This window comes from Acipenser ruthenus, chromosome 1 (assembly GCF_902713425.1).
Source record: "Acipenser ruthenus chromosome 1, fAciRut3.2 maternal haplotype, whole genome shotgun sequence".
Lineage (NCBI taxonomy): Eukaryota > Metazoa > Chordata > Actinopteri > Acipenseriformes > Acipenseridae > Acipenser > Acipenser ruthenus.
The window spans coordinates 28,936,136-28,963,877 of record NC_081189.1 but is presented as its reverse complement, the minus strand read 5'-3'; the positions used below and the strand labels follow the sequence as shown (position 1 = coordinate 28,963,877).

Here is a 27,742-nt window from a genome sequence, read left to right as displayed (position 1 = left end):
TCAACCCGGATCAAAGCGTCTAGACCCACATCCTGATTGGGTTGTGACCCGCGTAGCCAGAACCCAGGCCCAGACCCAGGTAGGAGTGCCAGTGTGAAAGGGGCTTTAGACTTAAACAGCAAATCTATAAAGATGTTGGTGCATACATAAATATTGAATATTTCAGTAGCTAGTGTGTGGCAATAATGAAGATTTTGCTTACAGATGTCCCCTCACACATTGGCTTGCATTTCATCTTCCAACTGGGATCGCCCCTACTCCAGAGAAGCTGCAGCTTTTCCACTGGTAAGTGTTAGTAAATATCTTGGCATCCCCAAATAGATAATAGTACTCTCTTCAAATATGTGAATTATTTCGGTGACCTTGCTGTCAAGTGCAAGTTATAGCAATATCTTTTACATTTTAAAGACTTGTTTACTAGCACTCTTGTGGGGTTTTTTTGTGTGTTTTTCAGCCCTTTGTGAGACCAGAAAGCAAGTTTTGGCCCACCATTGCCCGGATAGATGACATCTACGGAGATCAGCACTTGGTCTGCACTTGCCCGCCAATGGAAGTTTACGAATCTCCATTTGAACAAAAAATGGCTTCATGAAGCTTTATGCAAGGCACTCAAGCTGACAAAAGATCAGAAACTGAGCAAACCTGTCAATGAGAAGGGTATCATAATTTTGTTCAGCTGCTACTAATAACTTTTTACAAACCAATTTCTTGGTGCCAGCTTCTTGTCCAACGTATTTTGGTGCTTCAAAAAACTACAGCACTGACTACAACCTAAATAGTTGCCTTGACAACCTTCGCACCTTGCTAAACTAATAACTGTACTGTTTGTGATTTACTATTTGAACGTACTGTACTAAATAGTGTTTTTTTTCCCCCAGTATTATATGGTCTTATTAAAATATATATTATGGGATGTCCTTGATGTGTGTGTCTCTTGGAATGTGATGGGTTTTTAAAAATGTAGTGTTTAATTTGTAAGAGCAAACTGATTGCTTTTAATTGAACAACCAGCCTTTCCTAATATCATGTTTTAAATGGAATTTTAAACTGTTGCAGCATTCCAATAAAGAATATACTTTTGAAATGTTGTTTTATTCTGTTTATTTTTAAATACGTAAAACTGAATGATTTGCAGGATTTTAAACGTTCGGTTACCTGGTAACTGCTCTGAGGGGTTATATGAACAAATTCATGGGTGAGGCAAAACATGCTAGTGGTGAATTTAAGTTTTGTGTATTTATACTGTCAGATCCAGTTTCTATGCAATTCCTCTATCGAGAGTTCTGATTATTCGTGGAATTTCATTGTACCTAAGGTCTAACATTCAGACTGATCTGTATTACCAAAAACACTTTTAATGCCGCACTAGGGCCAAAAGGTTATGGAACATTAAGAATGAACACAGGTTAATGGCAATTGAAGCAAGGCATTTTTTTACAACCATATAAAATTAAAACACTGCTCCTAACCTAGTTATTTCTTCCCCCACTATCTAACTCAACCCAGTAAAGCACTGCCCACCCCTTCCAGTGAAAGAAAGAGCATACATTAAAAAAAAATAAAAATAAACAAAACTTTCTTTTTGAAATCAGAATATTTAATAGGTACAGATCAAGTAATATACCATGTATAAAATTTCAGATCACAGTATGAAGCAATGTAACCCTTTCGAAGCTAACACTGCCATCTGCTTAAACAATGTGCAATTAAGATTGCCACATACAAAGGAACTAATGATTAAAATATAATATGCAACTAAAACATAAGTGGCATATTTAGTAAAATGATTTTTTTTCCCCAACAAGTGCAACAAAAACACAACACTAATGCAAGAGCAAAGCTTCCACATGTCCTCTAAAATAGTTTTCAAATGTCGAGCACAGGAAAGGAAAAAGCACAGTGAAGCACACAAAAGGTTGACTATCAGCTTGCCATTCTTCTTGGAAAATGACTATAGGTTATGAAATGAGACATTTCTGCACACTTTTTTTTTTTTTTTTTTCCTTTCAGTGTTACCTATTGCAAAAACAAGCTTTGATGGACCAGGCACAAACAAGCCTGTGTGAAACTGGATTTCAAATGGACCAAAAACAGGGGGAACAATTAACAAAGAAATCCCTCACCAATACCTTCTCCGGTTTCCTGAGGTAATTATGGACTTAATTCAAGCACCTGCCAAATTTCAATGTATTTGTGTTTCATCTACTCGTCTAGGAGCCCAGAGGTGAAATTAGAGTTTCCATTGCACCCACTCTACAGAAAAGACCTATTTTTTTATAATTGGTATACCATAAAGATGAAGTTTAGCATAGGTGTCAACTTTTCTGATATCACCATTAGGTGATACAGCCTTTCACCTACAGGTCTTGGACTTTTTATTAGGAAGACATCCCAAATTGTCTATTTGGAAAGAATCCCAAGTTGCTTCATCTCTTAATAGGCCAGGTGGCATATACAAGACCCTGAGTGATAATTTAATTGTTTGCAGAATTAAATACTTGTGTGCTTGTAATGGGCATGCTAGTACTGTGTGCACTGGTGTCTGACTGCAATTGGGATTACTATATCCTTTGTGGACACCACCTAAAATGCAGTCAGAAGCAGCTATAGACCACCAGGGGAAAACTAAAGCAAATGGTAAGGTGTGATAGGCATCACACATTCCATGAATTACAGGAAAGGAATGAGCAACTCCATATCCAGCAGAATGGTGCACCGAGAATAGACTAAAGAGTCATAGCTATATATCACCCTCATCAACATCATTTCATTTGTCGAGACATCCCGAAGTGTTCAACCGACACTTCGGGTTGTCTCGTGGAAATGTTTTTAAAAAATGTCTCGTAGAAATGGTTTTTAAAAAGCTAAAAAACAACCTTTTAAAAAAAAAAGTAAATCGCCATTTGCATGCAAACAATTTGACATTTTGACAGATACCCTGAAAGCGCATTCCATTGGGCGTATAATGACTGAAAACCTGCGACATCAACCATGAAGAGAACAAATAGTAAGCTTTAGCTGGAGGACCAAAGAGCGCGGGTGGGTTCATAAGGTACCAGAAGATTAGAGATACAGTGTACGAGGGGGTGACGCCAAGTTTCTGAAGGCTAAATAAGGATTTAAAAATCTATATAAAATTTTATGTGGAGCCAATGTAGAGAATGCAAGACGGGTCTTGCTGCAACATTTTGTAAATGCTGAAATTTGGCTAAGGACTTATTTGGAAGACTAGAATAAAAGACAATTGTGCAATTATTATCCTATAGTATATAAGTGCCAAAATCAGTGTTTTAATATTAGAAAAACTAGAATAGCTTTGTTATGTAAATAATAAAGCTGCTTTTGTTTTATTTGACATAACGAAAGCCAGAATCAAAAGACACAAATGTGATCAACTGTGGGCATAGGATGTAGTGCAAAACTGAGCTGCAGGCTAGTCCAAGTATTACTACTTGTAGTCATGTAATGGGAAAAGATGCACCCAAAGTTAGTATATAAATGCTCAATAAAATTGGACCAAGGCTAAACCCCACATTTAAAATCACAAACAAAACAACATTAGTGTCAATAGTATCAATGCAGCATTTAGATCAAGTAAAGCTAGGGAAAACAACTTATTAAAATCAGAGTTCAATAAAGGCCAATTAAAACCTCGAGCTGAGCTGTCATGGGAAATTTCTTCACAGATTCAAAGTGCATAGAAGTTCACTTTCATGTGAATGTCATCATTGGACTTTGGATAGGAGTATTGTGGCCACCAGAAGAAGTCCATCCTTCTGTAATTATTTGGGTATGCTTTTACTGGCACGATCAGATATTAATTTGGAGTGTAGATTCAATGTTATATGAATCTATTATATGAATATCCCTGCAATACTTCTATTTCCCCGATTGCGAAGGTGTGTTTCAAGATGACAATGCCTGTCACAGCCCACACAGACCCCAGATCAGTGGGATGAGCTGGTACATTACATGTGACACATCTGCGCCCTGCACAGCACAATGATTTTAACCAGATATTTGTGGAATATACATTATGCCCAACTGGGTTGCAACACTGTAGTTCACTTCATGGAGGACTAAGAACTGAAATGTGTTCATAACAAAGAAGCTGGCCTCTTTATGTCATGCATTTGGTGTGATTATGGATAAGACAGCACTAACACTGGGACAAACATGCTATTAAATTTTTAAATATCCATTCATAGTCAGATAAGTATGCGAATATTCATTCATTTGCAAAACATCATCAAAGCCATTATATGCAACACTGTATTCAAGTTGAAAAATATCAAAGGCCTTACTTTACCCTTGTGAATTAACTTCAAAACAATGGATGCCATACAGGTAAAAACAAACAAAGTGGCCATAGACACATTTTCTTAAAGTAATAACTTGAGTGAACACTTCAAAATAAAATAAATGTGGAAAAGGGGGTGTTATACAATGAAAAAAAAAAATACTCAACATTTTATTTCTCTTATTTCATTCCACATAACAAAAACTGGGATTGCATTATGAAAGAAAAATAAAACGCTGGTCACTATACGAGTCATTTCTGTTGCACGTTGGAGTGACCTGTATCATTTTGCGAGAAAAACGAACCCTGACTGACTCGCTTCCCAAATCTGAAGCAGCACTGGCAACGTCACATGTATGTAGAGATCACTCTTTGGCAGCTAGTGTTGCGTGTGAAGCCTAATCTGGACTCGATTTTAAAATGCTAACGTTTTTTGACAGCCAGAAGTAATTGGGGGACCAAGAGTGGCTGTGTTCATCTTCTGTGTGTGTGTGTGTGTATATATATATATCAATCCCAGAGAGCTATTTTTTCTATTGCTAATTTAGAAACCGACATTTGTTTTTTGCCTTCAAATACATGTAAAAAAAAATTGTTTGGATATTTGTCCTACAGGACACAAACTGATATTAAGGCTCTACTAAAATTCACAAACTAAAAATTAGGGCATATGCATCCATTTCTTGTTTGATTTGTTTTTAAAGCTTGGATTTTGCTCCCACAAAATGTACAAAATTCCTGTGAACACTCCTGGCTTTACGGAATATTGTGCGTTTGAAAACAACAGTTAAATATATAGTGTACTCTACAACTGAAAACAGAAAGGACCAGACATGCCTTAAGATCTTTTTAGCAGTCATGGATTCAGAAACCACAACAAATCAACATCTGCACATTAGCACCATCAACTGCATGAATTTATATATTTAAAAAAATACTTTTTCCAGCTCATAGCTAATTGAAGTGGGCCAAACAAACAGAAGTCCACCTGACTGTCTTTCTCGCTTGCTGTTTTACAAAGTGACACCAAAGACTGAGCTTGGAATAAAGATATGTACCAAATATGAAGCCAATATCTCAAAGAATTTGGTCATATTATCTGGAAACAAAGGAATCTCATGGCCCCAATATGGAAGCCATATTAGGTCACAGGTCAAAGTGAAAGGTGAGTACCATAAACAGAAAAAAATACAAAGATAGCATCACAAATTGGTTATATTTTGTGAGCTATTGAAGAAACGGCCGCAGCAGCTCATTTATAAAAATATACAAGTTCCCCAGCTAAAAAATAACATTTGGCGACTGAATACAGAATGACACCCAAGCTAAAAATGATCATCACCCATCATAGGTTCAGATACAATTGACAAACCTTTTCTGTAACTGGGGTACAACCAACTCAAACAAGGCTCTTTTTGAAACTGGCTCCTAGACTATACAGTTCAATTGGCAGCAACTACCTTGGATACAGGTCAAAGACAGAGAGAGATAAAGATGATGGATTTGCTAGGTATGGGAATCCAGTTTCCTCTTGGGTGTAGAAGATACAGGTGTGCGAATGTCCTGCCAGGCTGCTGACGAATCTGCCTGGTTAGGAGGTGGCAGAGGAAAACTGACAGCTTCTACAAGGTTCTGGTTGAGCACGGTGGTCTCTTGTGATTGTTTGTCTCATCGCCCTTTGCTGTAGCCAGGGAAGAACTGGTCCAGCAGGGACTGGAGGATCTTGTTGAGGACCATGATGTAATCCTTGCCCAGGTCATGGCGGCAGGCTGGGCAGGTGTACACCTCTGCACGAAAAGACCTCTGCAAGCAAGTCTGGTTGAGGGAGACAGAGAGGAAACATCACAGGATTTAGGGATCGATTTGATCAACCAATACTCACCGGGATTAATCACAGCTGGATTTTTAATTGAACATTTTACAGTACCATGGAATCCACCTGGATGGCATCAACTGCTTATTTTCTGGGATAACAACAGATAAATGGCTGATGCAATCCTGGGTGATTCCCCAGTGCTGTTAAAAAATAAAATTTAAAAAAGAATCCAGTGTGATATAAGTTGATCAAATCAACAATCAACTATTAAGTCACAGACAAGCAGAACTATAAGTACCTGTAACAATATGCTGGCTTTTTCTTTTTTTATTCCTGGTCATCTATGTTTTTTAAATAGTGATGGATGATCAATGTAACTGTGGTATACTTTAAAGTGTAGTAAAGCGCAGGCAAGTTTGGTAAAGAACAGCTAAGTATGGTAAACTATGATAAATGCTATAAGTATGGGAAACTACAAGACATACTACTAGAGGAGGCTGTGTGGTCCGGTGGTTAAAGAAAAGAGCTTGTAACCAGGAGGTCCCCGGTTCAAATCCCAGCTCAGCCACTGACTCACTTTGTGACCTTGAGCAAGTCACTTAACCTCCTTGTGTTCCATCTTTCGGGTGAGATGTTGTTGTAAGTGACTCTGCAGCTAATGCATAGTTCACACACCCTAGTCTCTGTATGTCGCCTTGGATAAAGGCGTCTGCTAATTAAACAAATAATACTAAAGATGACATGTGGAACAGAACAAGAGAGTACCATCTAAATCACCTTCTAATACCATAGTATTTTTTGTATGGAAAAAAAACTACTTTATTTATGCACCTTGAAGCAAACCCAAAATTAAATATCTGGCTGATGACCCATTCTGTAATGTAATGCATATGAAAGTTGGTTTTAGATGCTGAATTGTATGGAAGAGTATTGCATCATGGGTTAAGCACGCTTTGTTACCAAGGCCATTCTGTACCTTGCAAACATTGTGAAGACACTCTGTTGTGACAGGCTGGAAAACCAACTCCTGGCAACACACACACATGAAGATCTCTTCCACCTTCCTCAGGAAGCTCTGTTTTTTAAGGGGACAAAAACAGCAAACAACCAAATACACAATCAACAGACCTCAAGTGTCACATCATTTAGGTTTTTTGTAATATAGCATTTTTATTTGTTTCTTTCTCCAGTTTTTCATTTGTGTTAACCATATTAATGCTCATTACCACCTGCTTACCAGACGAAATGTGCTCACCTTAATGAAACAGGTCACTTCTCTACCAACCACTCCACTGAAGCCTACAGTTGTGATTATCTAGGATTCCACTTTCTCTGGGTGTAGAAGATATTGGAGTGGGTAGTGCAAACCATTTTACTGTACCGTAGCCATTGTATTAAGAAAATATTTATAATCTGTATTATAAGTATCTCTGGGGGCATAATGTAAAGGGAATTGTATTTGTAATGGTTTGAAAACTGACAAGAGAGCAGTTGTTGTAAAGTATGGAGGGTGGTTAAGAAATGTGGCCACAAATCATAGGCAGTAATTTCTTTCGAATGCAGTCATCCTCATAATGATATACTATATAATGCCCACTCATTAGAATTAAAGAAATTACAACTCCAGTATTCCTGTACATCACAGGCAAATAATTGTCATTCCTTCCAGTGTTTACTACAATTTAGAGAAAATCATTTCACCAAAAAAATGTATTTAAAAAATGACATGTTTAATATGTATGGCGATAGCACTGTTCAGTTTGAAGGTAATCTCTTTTTCTCATAGATACAAGTGAGGTATGACATTATTCCTGTAGTCCCCAAGAGAGACAAGCAATTCTTTTTTATGTCTTCACCGGGTGATTTCTAAAACCATTAGTGTGTGAGGAGTTGATTATGTCCCAAGCTTACCGGTCCCTCAATGAGACAGCTGAGTGCCTCGTCCCACAGCTTCTTGTTGAGACAGTCCTCTTTGATGAGCCACTGCTGCTGTGGAGACAGCTGGAAGGCTTCCCCCTTGTCTGCCAGCTTTGTGGTCTTAGCTGGGATTTCATCTTCCTGTATAACTGAAAGAAACAAGAGTCACAGATAAACCAAAAAGCATCAGGTACAAACTGTAACCTTGTTATAATGTATGGTCTGAAACAGCGCTCCAGATAAGGTTGTGGGTCTGGGAGTAACTTACCTGCTAATTTTAACACTGAGAGAGTAAAATGTATTTTCAGGGGGTAAAATGCAACATAATCTCGGTAAACACTGTACAATCTTTAATGGTAATGGGGTAGGCATTAACAAAGATCTTTTCATTTTAACTGCAATCTTACTTTGAACTACTATACAACCACGCATGTGTTCTACAAGGTTCTTTATCGGCGCAGCGAATTTTTTTCGACTCTGCAAATTAATTACGTTATATTTTAACATTAAATTCTTAAACTCTGTGAAACTGTTAAAACTTCAATATAAAACCATACAGATCAATAAAATAAGGAAATGCATTAATAAGTTATTAAACAGTTTGTTTAATATAATAGGCTTTTTTTTTTAGTGGTTGCCTCTGACAATGGTTCCATCTGGATTTGTAGCTGGACTGGGGTGTTTATGCTTCAACCTGTGTAGCTTCGAATTTTTTCTTATTCTTACTGTGATTGGCTGCAAAGACAACAGGGCTAGCCAGAGATTGGATAATGTTGTTTGGTTGGTTTTTTTATGTACAGTTTCCAAGTAACTGAAGACATTTTATTCTGGGAAATGTAGTTGTTAGTGGAAGTTTTAGGGGAGGCAGACAGACAAGCTGTATGATTATTTATATATATATATATATATATTTTTTTTTTTGGGGGGGGGGGGGGGGGGGTACAAGCTATAGCTGGCAGTATTTATATGACTGCTTGGTATTTCCTATTCAACCTCCAAATCTATGCTACAAGGCAAACCAACAGAAAAAATTAAGGAGTACTTTACCAGAATTTACCAGCATCAGCATTGATGATTTCTCTTGGAATTCCTTTCACTTGGAATTGAGAAAATTGCCATTAAAAGTACAGGTTTCTGTTTAAAATTAAATGTTGTTTTGTAGCCGGAAATGCATTTTTTTCCCCCCATACTATTGAAAAACAGGCAGCTTGAAATAAGCTCTCACAGGGCAGGCACTCAGCCCATGTGTGAAAGCACTGTGTACCTTTTTCCTGTGGTCTCTTCCGGCTGCCGTTGCTCTGGGCCTCAGGTTCTGGTTTCACTACTTCCTCCTCTTCCTCCTCCTCCTCTTCGTCCTCCTCCTCCTTCTCCTTCTCCTCCTCCTCCTTCTCCTTCTCCTTCTCCTCCTCCTCTTCCTTCTTTTTCATCTTCTCCTCCACTTGTTTCTCTCCTTTCTCCTTCTTCTCTTGTTTCCCAGAATTCCTCTTGGTCCTGTCTTTTTTCACCTTATTAGCCATTGCTTCCAGATATCCCTCTGGATACTGTTGAATAAATAAATATATATTTTCATTAAGACATTATTTTACATAATGAACCATAAAACTACTATACTTAGCCCACAGGGGCAACTTCGTGTATACCTTAGTCCCTCTGTGGTTTCACTGATACAAGACTTCTGCCTTTGGTTCTTCTATACAAGAACCGCAGATCAAAATGTCACACAAGCAGCAACATTCCTTGTTAGATAGTACTCAATCTATTTATTGCAGGTATGACATCTTAAAACATATGGTAAAGATAATGGTATAATCATGAAGCTGGGAGTAAAAATAATGCACTTGTTAAAAACAAAAGCTAGCATATTCTGATGGAAAATGATGGAAACTTTACAAATATATCCTCCACTGGATATTTGATCTGAACAATGGGAATCTAAAATACCACCACTGTTTAAATCATTAAAATAACAAAAGAATATTCTTATAGTTCAAAAGTAAGTAAAATGACAGGTTTGGTACTATGAATTGCCACTGCAGATTGAACCTACCTTAGTGTCTGTACACATTTCTTAAATGAAGAGTGACTGCAAGTCATGTGACAGGTGATTACAGATGTGTGCCTACTCAAAAATGTTTGACCATTTCCCACCTGCACTGACAGGCCAAGTTTATTTGTCCTCTCCAGCCCTTCTGGCGTCCAAGGTGCCGGCTCCAAATCATCACGTCTCAGCAAGTAACGCCAAACCAAGAAACCACACTTCCCAATTTCTGGCCAGTATTTCACCACCTAAATCATAGGAGTTTATTACCAGTTTAGGAGTTTTTATCACAACATTAATTTCATGCAATCTTACTGATATTAGAATGAAAACTACTTTGGGGGACTTTGTTGTAGCAGGCTGACCAACCAGCTTTTTTCTGGAAACCTGGGTTTGAATCGGTCGCTCTTTTGAGCACTTAAATGACAAGTACCTTTTAAGAATGGGCAGTAAAGATTCTTAGAGAATCGTCATGTATAAACATTGTTTTGTTCAGCATTTTATGATCAATTACTACTGTTAATTGTAAATACTTGGCTTCTGTTTAATTAATTCTTCCATAATGTAGCATTCAGTGCACTGCACTGCACTTTATGATTGACTACTGTGGTGTCTACTGGTGATCCACGATGTTTGGTGTTACTGTCTATATAGAGAAATAAAGAAAGTTTACACCATTGAAGCCACCACATTCTCCTGATCAAGAACAGCAAAAGCTATTTGAAGACAAACTTTGTTGACTTACCTGATATACACAGTCCTGTACTAATCAAGGCACAATTATAAAGAAAAACAATTAGTAGAAAAAGGCCCATCAAAAAGCTACTTTTTAAAAGCCACTTTCCCTGATAAAACAGCAAGTTGTGAAAATATGAATACACTTAAACTTCAAGTGCAAACACTGACAATAACTACAATATCCACAACTACGATATGCACAGTGATTTGGCAACATTTACATTGTTTCTACTCTTTGCTACTCCAAGAGGACGTAGTTGTATTTTAAGTAGTTGAGGTTCTTATATTTCAGGTCATAAATTAGTAAATACCTTCCAGAAAGTTTCTTTCTGCCTAATTCTTCTGGGAAACGATTTTATCAGCGGCAAAAACCAAAATATATATGTCGGCAATCCTCTTTCCCACCCAAAGAGTTTACAAGCAAGGGTTCAAAACCACTAACATGTCCAGGTTTTTTTTTTTATAGACGGGCCTAAGGGACATCCAATGAGACTTTAAACAGGGTGTATCTACAGTGATTAATCTAAAGCCTCCATAAAATATGTAACTGAAGGGCATGGTATAAAGGGAATGGTATCTAGATGGAATAGTTAGCGCTCATGAAATAAAACAGATATGTGAAAAAGATCTGTATCATCATATGGCCAAAACACTGTGGCAGTGAAATTTTTACTTGACAACCCTTGGTAATGGAACTTGACAGAAGGAATCAAAGAAAATAGCTGTGTACCAACTGTCAGTATACTGTCTAAATCACTGATATGGACAGAGGTTAAATGAGGCAGTGCAATGTTTAATAACAGTAGCGGTGATGGATTGACATGTATATGCTCCCCACATGGGGATGTTTAAAAAGAGAACTGATTGAAACAAATACCTAGAGCAGTAGGCGTACCGAGACAGGGCCAATTGTACATAATAACTGTACATATTTCATGCATCTTTGTGATTAATGTCCTTGAACAAAATACTACTGGTTTCTCTTAATGAACCGTAGCTGCTGCTCAGATGCCTACTGGCATGAAAACTGAGCAATATTTCCATAGGTTGAAGGGGAATGTTTTAAAATGTTGAGGTGAGGTGACCCTGCTACAAACTAAGGAAACCGCCTTGTCTGACAAAGGAAAAGTTAACAGACTAATGTAAACTTGTAATGCAATTTTGCAGGAAGCATTAAGCCAAAGCTGCCTTTGTGGACTGGAGAACGACCACACCTTGTAAATCCCATCGTATCGATTGCCCTCTTCGGGAGCATACTTGCTGATGCGGCGCCCCTTGGAGCTCCTGATCACGCGGACAGGCTTCCCAGCCCGCCAGTTCTTGGACTCCGCTCCGTCCTTGTCATTCAGAGGTGCGTCACAATTGAGTGCCAGCGCCCTGAAACAAACACAGCAATTTAACTTTTTGTTTTATTTCTTGCTCAGTGCTGTACATCCAAAGGAGGAGTGTCGATAGTGCCTTTTTTTCAGCCCACGGCTGGCTTGAAGCTTGTCTACAACTATTTTCTGAAGCTTTGTACTTGAAACTTGGTGAGGCAACCTGTCTTTAAGGCTGGTTCTATAAAGAGCTTCTTCAAATCTTCAAATGATCAGTTTTATTTTGTGGTTATTAATTTTACTGCCAGTATTCAATTACTTCACATTCCTGGTGCCTTATTGTTTCCTTATTGTCTGACAACCTTTCCTCAGTATCTAGAAATGTGTGCATTTGTGAACAGAAACACAGCATCCCCCATGTACCCACTCACTGAGCGATCTTTGAATGGGAGCTACAGTCTCAGAGACGTGAGCAATTCATTTAACGGCAGATAAATGAACAATCCATATACTTAAAGAGAAATGTACCTGTTCATGTGGGTCAGTGTTTGGTCAAAGGAATGCTCCCCAATGCGTTTGTTACCAGAGAGATCTCGACCTCCACTCCCAGTGTAAGTAAACTCATCTCCCCTGTCCTAAGAGAAATATAGGAAACAGCCTTGTTAAAGAAACACAGATTTGAAATGTGTTTTTGCACAGGTAAGAAGTCAGACTATAATTAGCCATCAGGAATAAGAACACAGCCAAAAAAAACACAAGTCTCTGGCGAGCCCGGATAAAGACACCCACCACTTCATCTTCAAACCCTCCAGCCAACACCAGTGAATAGGATCCGTCATTACTGCGACCATGGATTCCTCCCACGTGTGGTCTGTGGACTCCCACTTCACTCACCTGACAGAAAGAAAGGACAATTGTGAAAGGGCCATGTGAACTTCCACACACGGCTCTGTAGCTTCTCCTCTGGACTAATCTCAAAACATCCCCTAACAGAAACTGACAATGTTCCAAAAGTTTCCAAATTGTATTGTGATATAGAGCCTCTAGAGGTCAAAGAGGGAATGCATATTTTGCTGATCCTGTACTCTTGTAGAGATGCACACAATACTGGGGTTATGCATAATACCTGGTTTGGTATGCATAATGTTAACAAAATAAAGATTTGTTCTGGTCCACACTTACATCCGTAATCTGAATAATTAAATATTTCTGACATCACAATCAAAAATGGTTTTAATCAAGTAAAAATCTACTTATTCTATTGTATAATAATTGAATAAACTTGTACCTGTACTCTGAACTTCCATGTTGTTCCGACTGGGATGCCAGGGATAGGTCCATAGTGGTTAGAAGGTACGATTGTACATTCCTTCGTACGACCCACACAGGCCATTCCCTACAACACAAACCAGCAGGGCAGTCATGCGATCCTGGCTCACACAGAGCACAGAGTGTTATGACAACTCTTTCATTGGAGATAAGTGATCATGACATCTAAAAAGTGAGAATCTACAGATGCCTTGTGTGTGTTTGGTATTCTACTTTGGTCAAAGCATATCCCAAGAACTGGAAAATTAAATGATTATTATTTATTTATTTGGCAGCCGCCTTTATCCATGGCATTAAAAGATTACAACATAACAGAAAATAAAAAAGTAGCCAAAAACGGCAGACTTGATTTACTCAATTCAGATTTCCATTTAAAAAAACTGGAAATACAGACATTAGAAAACAATTCAGAGTTTGCCCAGCTTTTACCCCTTGCCAGTATAAAATTAGTTATTATAATTAAAGTCTGCATAGGCAAAATGAATAATCAAATCAGTTACCTAGGGTTGAAAACAGAAAATATATAAATCACGTTATTCTTTGTAAAAAAAACTGTTTTCTTCAACAATCTTAAGAGATTGTTGAAGTGTGTGCTAGGACTTTAGTGTCTGGAATGAATGAATGCATACATACATACATACATACATACATCGAATAATTTTCACCCTGTCACCGAACCATTCCCCATTTGCTTCAGTTGTTTACAGTTATCTCTTTGGTTCTGGATGAATGAGTCCAAATTACACAGAACTATCATGACCTTTTTTTCAAGTACAACAAAGTCTATATGCAACTGATAAAAACTCAAGAGGCAAGTACAATAATTACTGTCAGCTGTGATTTTAAGGGGACATGGGACAGCAGCCCAACATCCGACAGCTATTGTGCTTAGAAAAACAAGCATTCAAAAGCAACAGTCTAGTCATACTGGAGTAGGCAAACCACCAGATTCTGGGCTTCTGAAAAAAACTAAATGTATACCTTTTGCAAAGAAAAAGTCAATTCACATTGCAGCAAGATACTATCAACTAAACTTTTTAATTTTTTTTTTAATAAAACAAATTGAAAATCAATGATCCCCATGAACATGCCATTTAGGAATTGCATTTTCATTTATTGTTTAAGGCTTTAAAGACTTAGAGGTACCCCACTATTACAGCCACCATTTGAAGTCTCAGCAAATCAAACCTCTGTTAAATGACCTCACTAACATGACAAGTATAATTCACTAACTGCAATGTAATGCATCAGCAGCTCATTTACGCATTTGATTTAGAATATCTATATATATATATATATATATATATATATATATATATATTAATAATAGAAGTTAAATCTGGCCATCTTGAATACTTTTGAAAATCCAGTCATGCAATATGGATTTGCACTGTTAACGCTGCTGCATGTGAATGTGTCATGCAATGTAGCTAACATCCTATTTAAACAAAAACAGTCAAACAAAACTGCACCAAAAAAAAAAAAAAACACATTAACAGAAAATGTGGTGCGCACACAAACAGTGTTTTTTTTTTATTTTACAGTTAAGATAAATGTGAATAATAATTTAAAAAAAATATATATATATATATATATATATATATATATATATATATATATATATATATATATATATATATATATATATATATATATATATTAAAAAGGGCTGCACACACAAGATCCTTCCACATTTGTCTTTGAAGCCTTTAGAAATAAAAAAATTATAATAAAATAAAACATCATGGAGAAGCTTGAATAAATCGTTTTGCAAGTTTGATCCAAAGTCTGTTTTAAAAGCATGTTTTCATTAATTCCATTACCGCTGCTCTGCTTCTGTTCAAGGAAATAAGTCCCCACATTCCCAAAACTGTCTCTGTGTCACTTACCTATATTGTTTGTCTCTTCTCTGTAATCTTTTTTTTTTTTTGTTCCTGTAAATGTAGTGTTCAAGGAGGGACAATGGTACCTCAATGTTCACCTGAACAAACAGTGACCCTGCCATTCAATCCAGGGCCTCCTTTGAGAATAGAGACTTCTAGTTCTGTCAAACTGTGTTGTGATTCTATGATGTGCATTGTCTACTGCGGCTAATCTTACTCATTTCACTGGACTGAGATTAACCAGTAGCAGTTTAGAGGAAAACAAGCTAAAAGGTCACAGATTACACTGCACATATCTACTCACCTTGCCCCAGTCTCGCTGGCTTTCAGTGTGTGCAGACGGCATCTTGGCCTTCTTTTTACTCTGCTTTAATTTCTCTCCTGCTTTCACAACCTCACTGGTATCATTTTTGCAAGTGGGGCAGTACCTGAAAACGATAGCATCAGTTATATGTGTATGTTAAAATGTAACACTGATAACAACTTCTCAGCAAATACAGTGGTTTTTTTTTATATCTGCCAAAAAAAAAAAAAATTATAAACTACTGAACAGTGAATTTCTGAAAGGCCCTTACATTGTAAAGTGTTGGAGGAGGGCACTACAGTATTTGATCCTGGAACATTTAGATACACTGCCTAGCTTTAAAAAACCAAAATACACCAAACAAAAACCAAAAAACTGAAAAGGCATTACCTAGGATGATTTCCCAGTTCTATAACAAATGTTGTGACTGTGAAATCTGGTTACAATAAATACAAGTTTTGCATACATGTTTTCATGTCTAACAATAACCTCATAACAACTGATCAATGGAAAGTTTAGACTTTAGATTCCAATAATGGATCTACCAGAATATAAGAATATTCATTGGGTCTTTGGGTTTATCTGATTTATTGCAAGCAACATTTTATTTAATTTCCTTGGATATTAAATTAAACACGTAAAGAGGTATAGAATTCATTCTGTCAAATGGCCATCAGATAAACCGTTATAACACGCCTCGTTATAGTGTGGAATCGGTTATAACACGGTAGGGTCGTGGCTCCCATTTGCTCCATAATGCCATTACAGTAGCCCTTTTATACTCATTATAAGGCAGAACACAAATAGCATGGTCTTGTAACTATGGTTCCCCACTGTAGCGTTATAAAGGGTGAACACTGTATATTTACATGGGTTTAAGAATGATGATGACTCTGTAATATCAAAATACCAGGCTGATAAACTCTGAAATTTAAACCACATACAGCTAAATGGCCACAGCCAAGCAGAGTTGGGAATATAGTGCTCAAAATGTTTTAAGAATGTTCAGAATTAATGCTGCATTTTTTCTTCTCTATTAATGTTGCAGTTCACTTTTACACTAAACAAAATGTGTTGGTTTACTCAGTTCTTCATTATACCTGTTCCTTGATAACTTATTAACTAAAACTGTATCTAATAAAGGAGAAAAAGAACAACCACATAAAACAGTATACTTGCTCTCCTGAGACATTGTGCCGTTTCCATGGCATTCTCTTGGCACAGTCTCTTCCTTAAAGTAGTGTTTCTCATAACAACATGAATAGTCTCTTTCTGGTCACATGAGGTCCTGTTTTGATGTTTTGGTTGTAATCTTGTAAAGTGGCAGCAAATCTACTTAAAAGTCAAGTTTAAAATACAGCTTTAAAAGGAAACTGCAATCATTTCAAAGCATGAAAATAATTCCTTTGCTAGAAATGTTGGTAGGGGAGACCACGTCTCGGGAGGGAAACCTCACCTGACTGTCCTAAAGCTATGTTTTATTACTGCTTTGAAGGGTTTTCTCTTATGTTATATCAATAACTTTTTTAATGCTTCATGGTTGTAAAATGCCTAGACACACTTCTAAACAGAATCATGTAAAATTGCCATGTTGAGCACAGCGCAGCACAGCAGAAGAGGTAGTGTTCTATTTAGTTTGGCAGTGACAATGTAAACTCTCGTCCTCCAGCTGTAATGTGTTGTAATATTTACCAGTCCTCATCCTCAGGGATCCTGCTGAGCGGTGGGTTGAGACAGTAGATGTGAAAAGCCATGTTGCACTCGTCACACAGCAGCTGCATGTGGGCGTCCTGCTTCCCGCCGCACACACAGCACGAGCAGAACCGGCACTCTGAGTCAGGGTCTGCCTTACAGTGCTTGCACTCCGGCCCGCTTTTCCCTGCGTGAAAACAAAGGAAAATATGTGGCGTACCTCCCTCAACACGAGGCCTTGGTAGCTTGTAGTAACTGCTCAAACTGATACATCAACTTCATGGTTTTCCTCTACAGACATTCAATTATAGATATAGTTCTATTTTTGCAAGAATGGCACTAAGAAAACATATAAGGGCTTAAACAAATATCGAGGTGTTGCAGCTTTTAAAAGAATCAACTAAATAAGATAAAGATTGATTTTTTTTTCTGTTGCATCATTTATTACTGAAATCTACAGTTGTGGAACACCATCCAAACTGATTTGAATAATGTGAAACTAAATATGTGTATAACTTGTGCTGAGAATTATAAAGCCTGCAATGATCATAGAAATTCCTAGTCAAGGCAGTGTTTTGCTTCTAAAGCACTGCACAAAACAGGCAGAGTAAAATGACAGCCATAAAATTAGATAACACATTTACAATGCATAATCATTGTAGCGTTTTTAATTGAATAATGACAATGATCAATCAAGCATATATTTTACCTAATTTGCATAGAAACAGATTAAGCTTAATGATAGCTGTTTCAGTTAATTCCTTCACATTTAAAACGGGTTAACTAAAAGATGTGAAAGCAGGAAAGAAAGAAAGAAAGAAAGAAAGAAAGAAAGAAAGAAAGAAAGAAAGAAAGTTGTGTGAAAACAACTTGTATTATTTCAAGTCTTTTTTTATTTGAAGTGTTCAATTATTTCACCTTTTGTTTTTCTCCCCAGTTTAAAATGTTCAATTTGAATAATGCTTCATCGTTGCAACCCACAAACTATTGAAGATCGATGAGCGTTCCTCTGTTCCCGCAGTCAAGACAGTCATCTCTTTACATCCAATAAACCTAAACAGTGGATGCAGCCAAGTAACCCTGGAGGCGAGGCCTAGGCTGGATAGTCTGTAGCACTTTGATCCTCAGTTGAGTTCACTCCCTAACAAGCTGGCATACAAAAGGTAGAATTCTCAAAGAACCCCCAGCTAACGAGATTCAGATCAGCAGACTCTTGATTGCATGACTTACCCTGCACTTAATGCAGTAGTGTATTTACTAGGCCACTGGGACCCTGAATAATCTTTTTAAGCAACAGCACCCGAAGAAGAGTTACCGTCTGTTTAAGGATCGCCTCCCATGCAGCTAAATATCCACAGCCATTGTGATGTTCCGTAAAAGTTGCTAAAAGTAATTAGTCTGCAACCAAAGATTTAATTTGTTATTGCTCTTGTGGTTACCTTATTATGTTTCTTTGAAATTCAAATTAATTGTAACTGTATTTGCTTAGATCAAAACTGACAGATTGAACAAACTCAATAGGACACAGAGTTAACAGCCTTTAGCCTACATCATTTTAAAGACAGCACTCAGAGACTTGGTTTGCAACAGTTTAAAGTGACTTGCAGTTATCAGAGATTACAAACCTGGCCGTCACTGCTTCTGAACATAAGCCCCATATTAGTTTCCTGAACACTAACTATTGAAGTTCTTATTACTTTGTAACACTCTGAAGGCATACGTTTAAACTGCCCGTCTGCAGAAGTCAGTGGAGGTGCCCCTGGTTTCTCTATCTTGTAGATCTCCTCCAAAAAGATGAGTTTGCAGTCATTAATCACGTCCTCTGGGCCCCTGCAAACATACAAGACAGCTGCTGAAATATTTCAATGAATTAGAAATACATATTCATTCACTCACTCAATCAGTCCTACAGGGTGGCTAATTCATCAGGGGCCCTAAAAACATTAAAATAATCTTTGCATAATACTTGTTAGTGTCTCTGGTCATGCGATTGCATTATCCTGCCACAACTGTAGAAAAGAAAACGGAAATTCTTTATTGGAGCCAATTATTAAATAATTTTTCATAGAATATGTAAAACAGTCTTTAAAAATAACCATTTTGAACTAATGTATGTGGTAAGTGTAAGGCCCAATTTTAATAAACACTCCAAAAACAGAATGTGCAAACTCAAGAGTGCTTGTGTCGGGCCTTATCTCTTTTGAACAGAGTAAATGCTGGACACTGGCATGATGCGGCAAGTGCTGGCCTACTCGTGGAAAATGGAAGACAGAAAGGGTTTGCAAATCAAGAGAAACTGACTTGCCCTTTAATATAGAATACTTCTTACTCTGCATCCATTTTCTGTGCATTTTCAATAATAATAAGCATTCATTATTTCCTTTATAGTAAACATCCCACTATGGGAGCTTACAATGGGAAGTAGGCAACAGAAACTGTATCTTTATAATATGAAACATGAAATTTGTATAAAACAAAAACATTTCAAAAGAAAATAAAGACAGTACTTCATAAATTACCAGAATGGTGAGCGTTTTCATTTTCTTTAACGCTTCACACAGGTGCCAAAACTCGTATTTTCCGAGTAATTACCTTTGAGAAATGTGAAGTTGTTCGGTATTAATTAAATGGAATAAAAAGTTTTAATTGCTCGATAATAAACAATGCAATCCCTGGGTTTCCCTAGTTTACACAATTAATGATTACTAACCAATAACAATCTGGCAGTGTTATTTAATATGAAACCTGGCGTGAAACTTAAAACTCATTTATATTTTATAAGCGACTACTTACCTTACTTTTCTCTTATCCTTTTGATATGAAATTACAATTTTCACTTTCCTTCGTTTTTTATAATTGTGGCATCTCTGCAGTGGATTGTGGGATTATAGTCCTGGGCAAGCTGATACCTCGGATTAAACTCGACAAAGAAATACACATCCCAGTTTCCACAGCGGTAGCTCGAGTTTAATGAAAGGTCAGGGTTACGTGATGAATCAGTTGCTTTTGCAAGTTTGTTTTCCAATCAGCTTTTAAAACACTCAATGCGGAACTTAACTCCCATTGATTTGTACTCAATTGTGAAGGTGAGGGAAGGACAGCTTTTCTTGTTTTGAAATCAACACATTAATAAATAGGTGTGTTTTGATTATTGAATACCTGCCAACAAATACTTTTTAAAGGTAATTACTTGGAGTATCAGCACACCTCCTAATTAAAATCATTTCCTGAGCAGGACTAAGTTTATCAAGATGACTTGAAACACAGTCTTGTATGTACAGTAACGGCTACAAGCCTGCAGATGCGGGGTGCATCAACAGCTGTATTGCAGACAAGCCTATACCTACTACGACACTGTGAACATGTAAGACAAAGCGGAAGGTTATTTTGGCTGTACTTTGTGTTGCTTGTTTTGGAACGCAGGCTGACCTACTGTGCTTTCTTCTGCGAGCAGGTCAGCCTGCTTTTAAACAAGCTAGGATGTTTGCTGTATGATCTGCTGTACTGATGGCATGAAATGATCACTTGAGTTTCATGAGCTTACTTTAATAGGTGATACTTTCATTCTGAATATGAATTTCTATTAAATTTAAATGAATCGGTATATCTTGAGCTTTAGCATATAATAAATAAATTAAGAAGAAATGCGGGTAGGTGAGACAGTTTCTCACATTACAGAATGGGACGAGTCCATGTGCAATTGCATTACCCCCTTCCCTTTCTCTAAATATCTTTTTTTTTTGGTCACATTTTTACGAAGTAAAAGCCTTGCCAAGCTTAATTTCTGATTAAACTCTAACCTTGCCTAATGCACTCTAACTAGCCTACTGTAATCTGATGACAGTTACAAGATGGTCAATGCTATATAAATATATGTAAAAACTATAAGCATAATACAAACAGGTAGAAAACCAGAGTATCTTTTTCTATTTAATAAAGTACTATATTATATTCAATTAGCTGTGGACCTAGCGGTAACATTTAAAGTAAACCACTAGGTGGTGCATGTGAGTTATCATTTTATTGCTACAAATAGAAAAGACACATTCATTTTCAGTTTATGTTATTTCCAGGTACGTAAAACCTGTTTATAACGTATCTGAATGTATCTGTGTTACATATTTTTGATGCATTTATGCTTTTACAAAGCATTTGTAATGTAAATATCTGCAAACTGAAATCTGTGTCAGAAATATCATGTCGCTATTGCAGTGAAATATTATATTATTATTTTACACATATATATTTAACAAAGAAGATATTGACAAACACAGATTAAAATAATAAATAGTTTGAACATAAGTTATGTGTTAGTTTTCTCTACATTTTCTCCTTCGTATCCCTCACAAGCTTAGGTGAACATGATAATGAAGCCACTCCCCAAAATTCTGTCTGGTATCTCTGGTGTAAAAACTAAGAACAAAACACGGTGCCAAAATCACTTTACAAGGGATGCGTATGAATGCGCCCATTTGCACCCCCTACAGCCCCATAATCAGACGCTAACGACCTTTGCCTTAGTGTTAATGTCTTTCCCTTTGATCAGAATCGGTCCATTAGGGTCAGTGGGGAAGCATTTTTCACGTAAACACTGGGAGTATTAATCTGCTCTACACTGAAGATTCGTGATCAGGCCTCATTCACATTGAACCTGGGCTAAAAGCAGTTACATGGACGCAGTTTTTAAGATTGTTTTAAATCTAAGTTTTAAAAAGCAACAGAAAGGTCATCCGCCCAAAAATAACCCACACGCTGCATTCTTGCCCTAGTGGCAAGCAAGTTTCGGGTATAAACCTGCATCTCTGCAGTTAATCAAACAGAACACGCACCATGGAATTCTATCACTGCACAAACTGAAGAATGTTGTGGTCAGCTGAAGCTTCACTCTGAATGAGCAGCTGAAGCTTCACTCTGAATGAGCAGCTAACACTATTTTTAATTATCAAAACTGATGAACATTCAAGGTAGAAATGGGATGTGTACATTTGAGGTCACCTGCAGACGGAGCCTGGACAACTGGGGTGTGAGTCTTGCGAGCATTCAGTCTTACCACATAGTCTAGCACATAGTCTGCATTGAATGTGGCATAAAATTACTTATGGAAGTTGCAATGCCAAACGGGCTTTTCAATAAGTCTGTCTCTATGCATATGAGCATATTTTAAATACTATGGGTGCTCGACAGCGCTGTTGACCGTAACGGGCCGTTACGTTGTTACCTGGAAAATGACGCTGTATTCTGGCCGTTACGCTGTGTTTTCAGTTTGCGCAACGGCCAAAAAATAATAATAATCCTGTGAAACATTGTTGACCATTCTTTTATATGAGAAATGGGTTTACTTAAAATACTTGTTTCAGCTCTCAATACTCTTCAATGGGTTGGTTATGACAGCATGTTCGACTGTAGTTTGGTGCGTACAATGTATGCGACACAGAGACGAGATTGAACTTCCCTGAACTTTATTAGCACGTTCCCCGCTGTGCGCCCCTGATACACAGCTCTGTAACAACCAACACCGTTGCAGATCTTTATTACTATTACCATAAAGACGTTCCCTCTAAGACTTTCATTTAGTTAGCCACTGTGGCTAAAGTAACTTAATTTTTTAACCACATTGGAAAAACTTTAGCCACTTAATACTATAAACATAAACATACTGTTTCAGCAAGGCAAAAATACATGTATTTTATTTGAAAACACATACATATTTAAATACCAGAGCCTACCATTTACAACACATAAATATTATATTTAAATTGCACTATAACTCCGATTCCCATTTAATAAATGCCAAACTTAGTCCCATGTGACAAAACATCATTACAGATTTCCTAAATTCTGAATAGGTTTGCAGAGATATTCATTACTGCATAATCCTTTACATTATTTTGATTGTGACGCGGTTTTCTTTCCACTAAAGAACGGTAAAGCAAATTGTGCCAGCAATAGACAGTGCCATTAGTGTATGCAAATATTAATGCCTCCCTGACCAAACCCAGCTCATGTTACACAAGAATGTACTAATGTGATTAATAATGTTAATAGGATTGTACAGACACTAACTACTGTGTTTAAAAAAAAAATAATAATTCTGACATTAAAACTCAATAAATCATTGAGACGAATCCTTCTTTTTAAAATAATAAATGTGTTTTCCTCTTTCGAATCCACTCTGTTACTATTTCCAAAATATATTTCAACACATTTTAAAGAGATAGCAAGCAACGGGGACACCAAAAACCTTTTGATCTTTTGTAGCTGCGTGTTTCTGGCTTGCAGTCTGTGAAAATGTTCTTTCGGGTCCAGAGGGTGTGTTTGAGTTTTTTGTACATGGGTGACTGGTATTCCTTGGGCTACATCTTTGGGAACATGATTCTGGTAATTGGTCTGTAAAATGTGTTTTATAACATTTTTTCCGTTTGGATGCCATGTATTTTTTTTTATTTTTTATAAGTAGCGTCGTCCGCTGACTGTTTCTAATTAGAGCCTCTGTCCTCCCGCCAAACACGTTTCTGCCATGCACATGTTACGTGATCAAGCTAAAGAGCTTTAATTGGGCAAAATGAAATCAAACCTAACAGTCTGTATTGATTCATCAACCAGCACACGTTGAATGTGCTGGCAGTCTTACATAAGTACATTTTTCAAAGCCTTCGCCACCGTGGCAAACCTGGGGAAAAATAGTTGCGCCACAAGGGAAAACGTTTTGCTTGTGGTGACGTGGCGAGCGGCTAGCGGGAACGTAGCATAATAAGCTGGGTTAAATAAATAATGTGTATTCCAAACAGTTTTGAGATACTCCATCTTTTTTATTTCAAGGTCTTTAGAAAAAAAAAATCCAAAGTTCCACAATTTTACAATAATGCTTTTTTATCACTTCAGTTTCTCATAGATAGATTTTCATATAGTATGTAGGTTTTAAAATATAAAATGTGGGACAAAGTACATGTTTTACTTGCGATAACTGGAAAAAAAACATTTATGTTGTATATTCCTTAACTATGGAACAACCGTGACAAACGGGTTTTCCACTTATTCTTGCAAGCACACGTGTGATCAAGTGTAAGTTACGCCTTTTAATGGTGCAACAACCATATACGACAACAAAAGTAAAACTCCACAATCACATGATCACAGTAAAGTTTATTAGAATATTTAAAATGGGAGATGATGCACGTTATTAGTATAGCTTTTTTTAGTAATCAATAAGTAGCCTATATTATTTTAACTACAAATAATACAATACAACTCAAATACAGAAAATACTACCATGCAGTAGGCTACGATTGAAAGAATAAAAACAGCACTTAATATATCCCCATAATCGTAGGTCATTCTTAATGTTTTGAAAGGTAAAAACAGTTCTCAGTCGGACAGAAACGATAACACTATGGCAAAAATCTAGTTTCCCCTCCGTGGAATGGCGTCCATTCGTTGCTAGGGAGTACGTCATCCTATGACGCAGACTCTGCATCTACCTACTGACAACCATAGATATAGAACATTATATATGCTGACTACTACCACAAAGCGTAAGCATGTGCATGACTCGTCCTGCCTCGCCTGCAGGGGGTTGCGAAGGGTTGCGAAGATCTCCGTTTCTTTCGCTGTGTCGCTGATACAATACCATGCACAGTATCATGATATTCGATACCATCGCGTTACTTTGGATCTAATGTCCATTACACAATAAATTGCTGGCAAATTCCTTTTTTTGGATAAGAGGCTAATACACAGTTAATAATGCTACAGCATGGTGGAATGCTTGGTTTTAAAAGCTAAAAAAAAAAATAATAAAAAAACCTGTGATACTTCGATATTTCTATTTTACCCCAATATTAGATATCATAGGGTTTTGATATCATGATATACCGTAGGTATCGATATACCGCGGAACACTAACTAGCAGACCGCAAACTTTGCTGCAGCACATAATGACAGAGCATGTCCTTAAAATAGATTGGACTAAGGTTTTAAAAGTCAGCAGCAAGACCTTGTAATAAGATTCTAAATTTTACTGGCAACCAATGATGGAGATGCTAAGATTGGAGATATGTGATCACGCTTTCTTGTTCTCGTCAAAACCCGTGCAGCACTATTTTGCACATACTGCAGCCTATGAATTAGTTCTGAAGAGACACCAGAAAGCAAAGCATTACAACAGTCCAACCTTGATGAAATAAAGGCATGTATTAGTTTCTCGACATCAGGCACACATAAAGATGATCTAAGGTGAGCAATGTTTTGTAAATTAAAAGGACACTTGAGCCTCAAAGGAAAGGGTAGAATCCAGCCTCACACCTAGGTTAGTAACTTCAGAGGTTGGGCTGATCTCATACCCATCAATAACCAATTTAAAATTACCCGCTGTGCTAACCTGATGGGGAGAACCCAATAACATAACCTCTGCTTTATTACAATTTAAATTGCAAAACATTTTGCTGCATCCAAGTTTTTATATCAGCTAGTTATTGCGTACAGAAACAGCCAAAGAAACATCAGGTTTAGTCTGTAGATAAATGTGTGTGTCCTCAGCATAGCAATGATAATGAATGCCATGGCGTCTGATTAATTGACCAAGAGAAGCATGTAAATATTTCCATAGTGTTGCATTGCCCACAGGAGTTCTTGTTGGGCACTGCGCGAGTTAAATTAAAAGTAATCATTTCCACCCGCAGTAAGTTTTATGGTGTTGATATGTGTGCTCAAAATGAGAAATAAATGCAACGTCAATGAGTCAGGAGCTACACCCCCACCCCAGACAATGACGTCTTTTCCATATGAAGCCCTGTGCTTTCAATCAACCTGCACCGAGAATACTTGAGAAACATTTTTTGATCTTGAGTGTAGGGAGGGGAGGAGTACCACTGGATCGGCATGCTAAATCAAACATGGGGGAGTAGTTCCTTGTGCATTTCTCTCTGATAAATGTCCCTTTGCATTATGAAGGCACAGTTTCTTAACAGAATAATCCAGTAGCTACAGCGTTAAAGCTCGATTACTTATACTAAAAACCTCTGCCAATATATTCATTACAAACTGCTCCACTGAAAATATATTCTCCCATCACTGGCTCACTGCACATCTTCAGCTGAAAGAATCCATCAGCATCAGTGTGGAGATGACTTCAGCACTAATTAATATTTTCCGATTGCTGGACGGATACTGTTAATCTAAAAATGTAGAACGGAAAGGTTTTAAAAAAGTAATCGTGTTATTTGGTTTGCAGTTCTAATCTTGTTTCTCTTGCTCATCACAACATTTATCAAAAAAAAAAAAAAGTTTAAACTCAGCAAAGTTCATAGCCACAAGCTTAGCTGCAAAAGACCATTTCAAGAAGACTAGTTCAGTCTCACACAAGGGCTTTTTGCATCATCAATGTGAGACTGAAGGTTAGAGAGTGAGACCAATTTGATTATTAGCATTGAATATCAAACTCTTAAAAAATTGTTGATTCATATTAAAATGTGCACTTCGTGGTTAAATATATTTTACCTGTACAGTCACTCTTTCATATTCTTACCTTTAGCCGTCCAAAAGCAATACATCATCAATTTAAACCATAGTCGTGTAATGCACGTGCATGAAATACAGATGGGTAGAGCGGACAGAAGTTAGTGAACTTGGGGAAGGGTTTCAGTAAACTGTATTGTTTATTACATAGCCACATACTACTTCCCAAATTGAAAATCAGGGAAAGTAGGGGCCACTTGTTTGTCTTTTCCAAAGCCAAAATACCACGCATTTTTATAATCTGAGAATATCCAACAGCACTACAACTCTGATAATAACAGCACTACAACGCTGAGTGTGAAAAATAAATCATCCATATTTAGCCTAAAGCAACTGTTATGATCACATTTAAAATTACGTAAAAAATATTATTGATGGTGCTAAAGTAAAACGGGTATTCTAGGCGAACATGTCGATTTACTCATCACTCATTGTGGGATTTGAATGGACTGTCTGCTTCGTTGAAAATCTTGTTTTAGCTTGCTCTTCATGGTAGGTGATTTTTTCAGGGGGGGGGGGGGGAGAGGAATTATGTTTAAATAGGATTATGAATTCAAACTTTGTTTACCTGAGAATTACATGGATTGCTAATAATATTTTGCATATTTTGTAACTTTTATTATTATTATTATTATTATTATTATTATTATTATTATTAAATAATAATAATAATAATAATAATAATAATAATAATAATAATAATAATAATAATAATATGAATACATTATTATTATTATTATTATTATTATTATTATTATACATGGTGAACAACAATTGTCCTATAAACTTCAGAGTTTTTACACTTATTATACATGGTGGTAGCGCAAGTCCCCTGTATAATAAGATTAGGTGGAGGCGCGAGATCCGTGTTTAATAAGATTGCCCATGTATGGCAA

The 27,742-nt window shown here is 37.0% G+C and overlaps 2 protein-coding genes across 3 annotated transcripts in view; one reads left to right on the top strand and one right to left on the bottom strand.

Moving 5' to 3' along the window:
• The window catches only part of LOC117411679 (glycine dehydrogenase (decarboxylating), mitochondrial-like), a 34,066-nt gene extending 32,982 nt beyond the window's left edge, over positions 1-1,084 (top strand). Inside the window, exons 24-25 of the mRNA XM_034924094.2 lie at positions 205-285; positions 455-1,084. Coding sequence (XP_034779985.1) covers positions 205-285; positions 455-592 — 219 coding nt within the window. The 3' untranslated portion in view covers positions 593-1,084. The remainder of the gene's footprint in view (positions 1-204; positions 286-454) is intronic.
• Positions 1,085-1,575: 491 nt separating this feature from the next.
• Positions 1,576-27,742, bottom strand: part of LOC117411686 (E3 ubiquitin-protein ligase UHRF2-like) — a 74,656-nt gene continuing 48,489 nt past the window's right edge. For both annotated transcript variants that reach the window (XM_059035269.1, XM_059035271.1), the window contains exons 5-16: positions 19,054-19,163; positions 17,334-17,520; positions 15,642-15,765; positions 13,414-13,521; positions 12,915-13,019; positions 12,654-12,760; positions 12,024-12,186; positions 10,182-10,319; positions 9,298-9,574; positions 8,028-8,182; positions 7,093-7,191; positions 1,576-6,115 (exon numbers count right to left, since the gene is read on the bottom strand). In XM_059035269.1, coding sequence (XP_058891252.1) covers positions 5,969-6,115; positions 7,093-7,191; positions 8,028-8,182; positions 9,298-9,574; positions 10,182-10,319; positions 12,024-12,186; positions 12,654-12,760; positions 12,915-13,019; positions 13,414-13,521; positions 15,642-15,765; positions 17,334-17,520; positions 19,054-19,163 — 1,720 coding nt within the window. In that variant the 3' untranslated portion in view covers positions 1,576-5,968. The remainder of the gene's footprint in view (positions 6,116-7,092; positions 7,192-8,027; positions 8,183-9,297; positions 9,575-10,181; positions 10,320-12,023; positions 12,187-12,653; positions 12,761-12,914; positions 13,020-13,413; positions 13,522-15,641; positions 15,766-17,333; positions 17,521-19,053; positions 19,164-27,742) is intronic.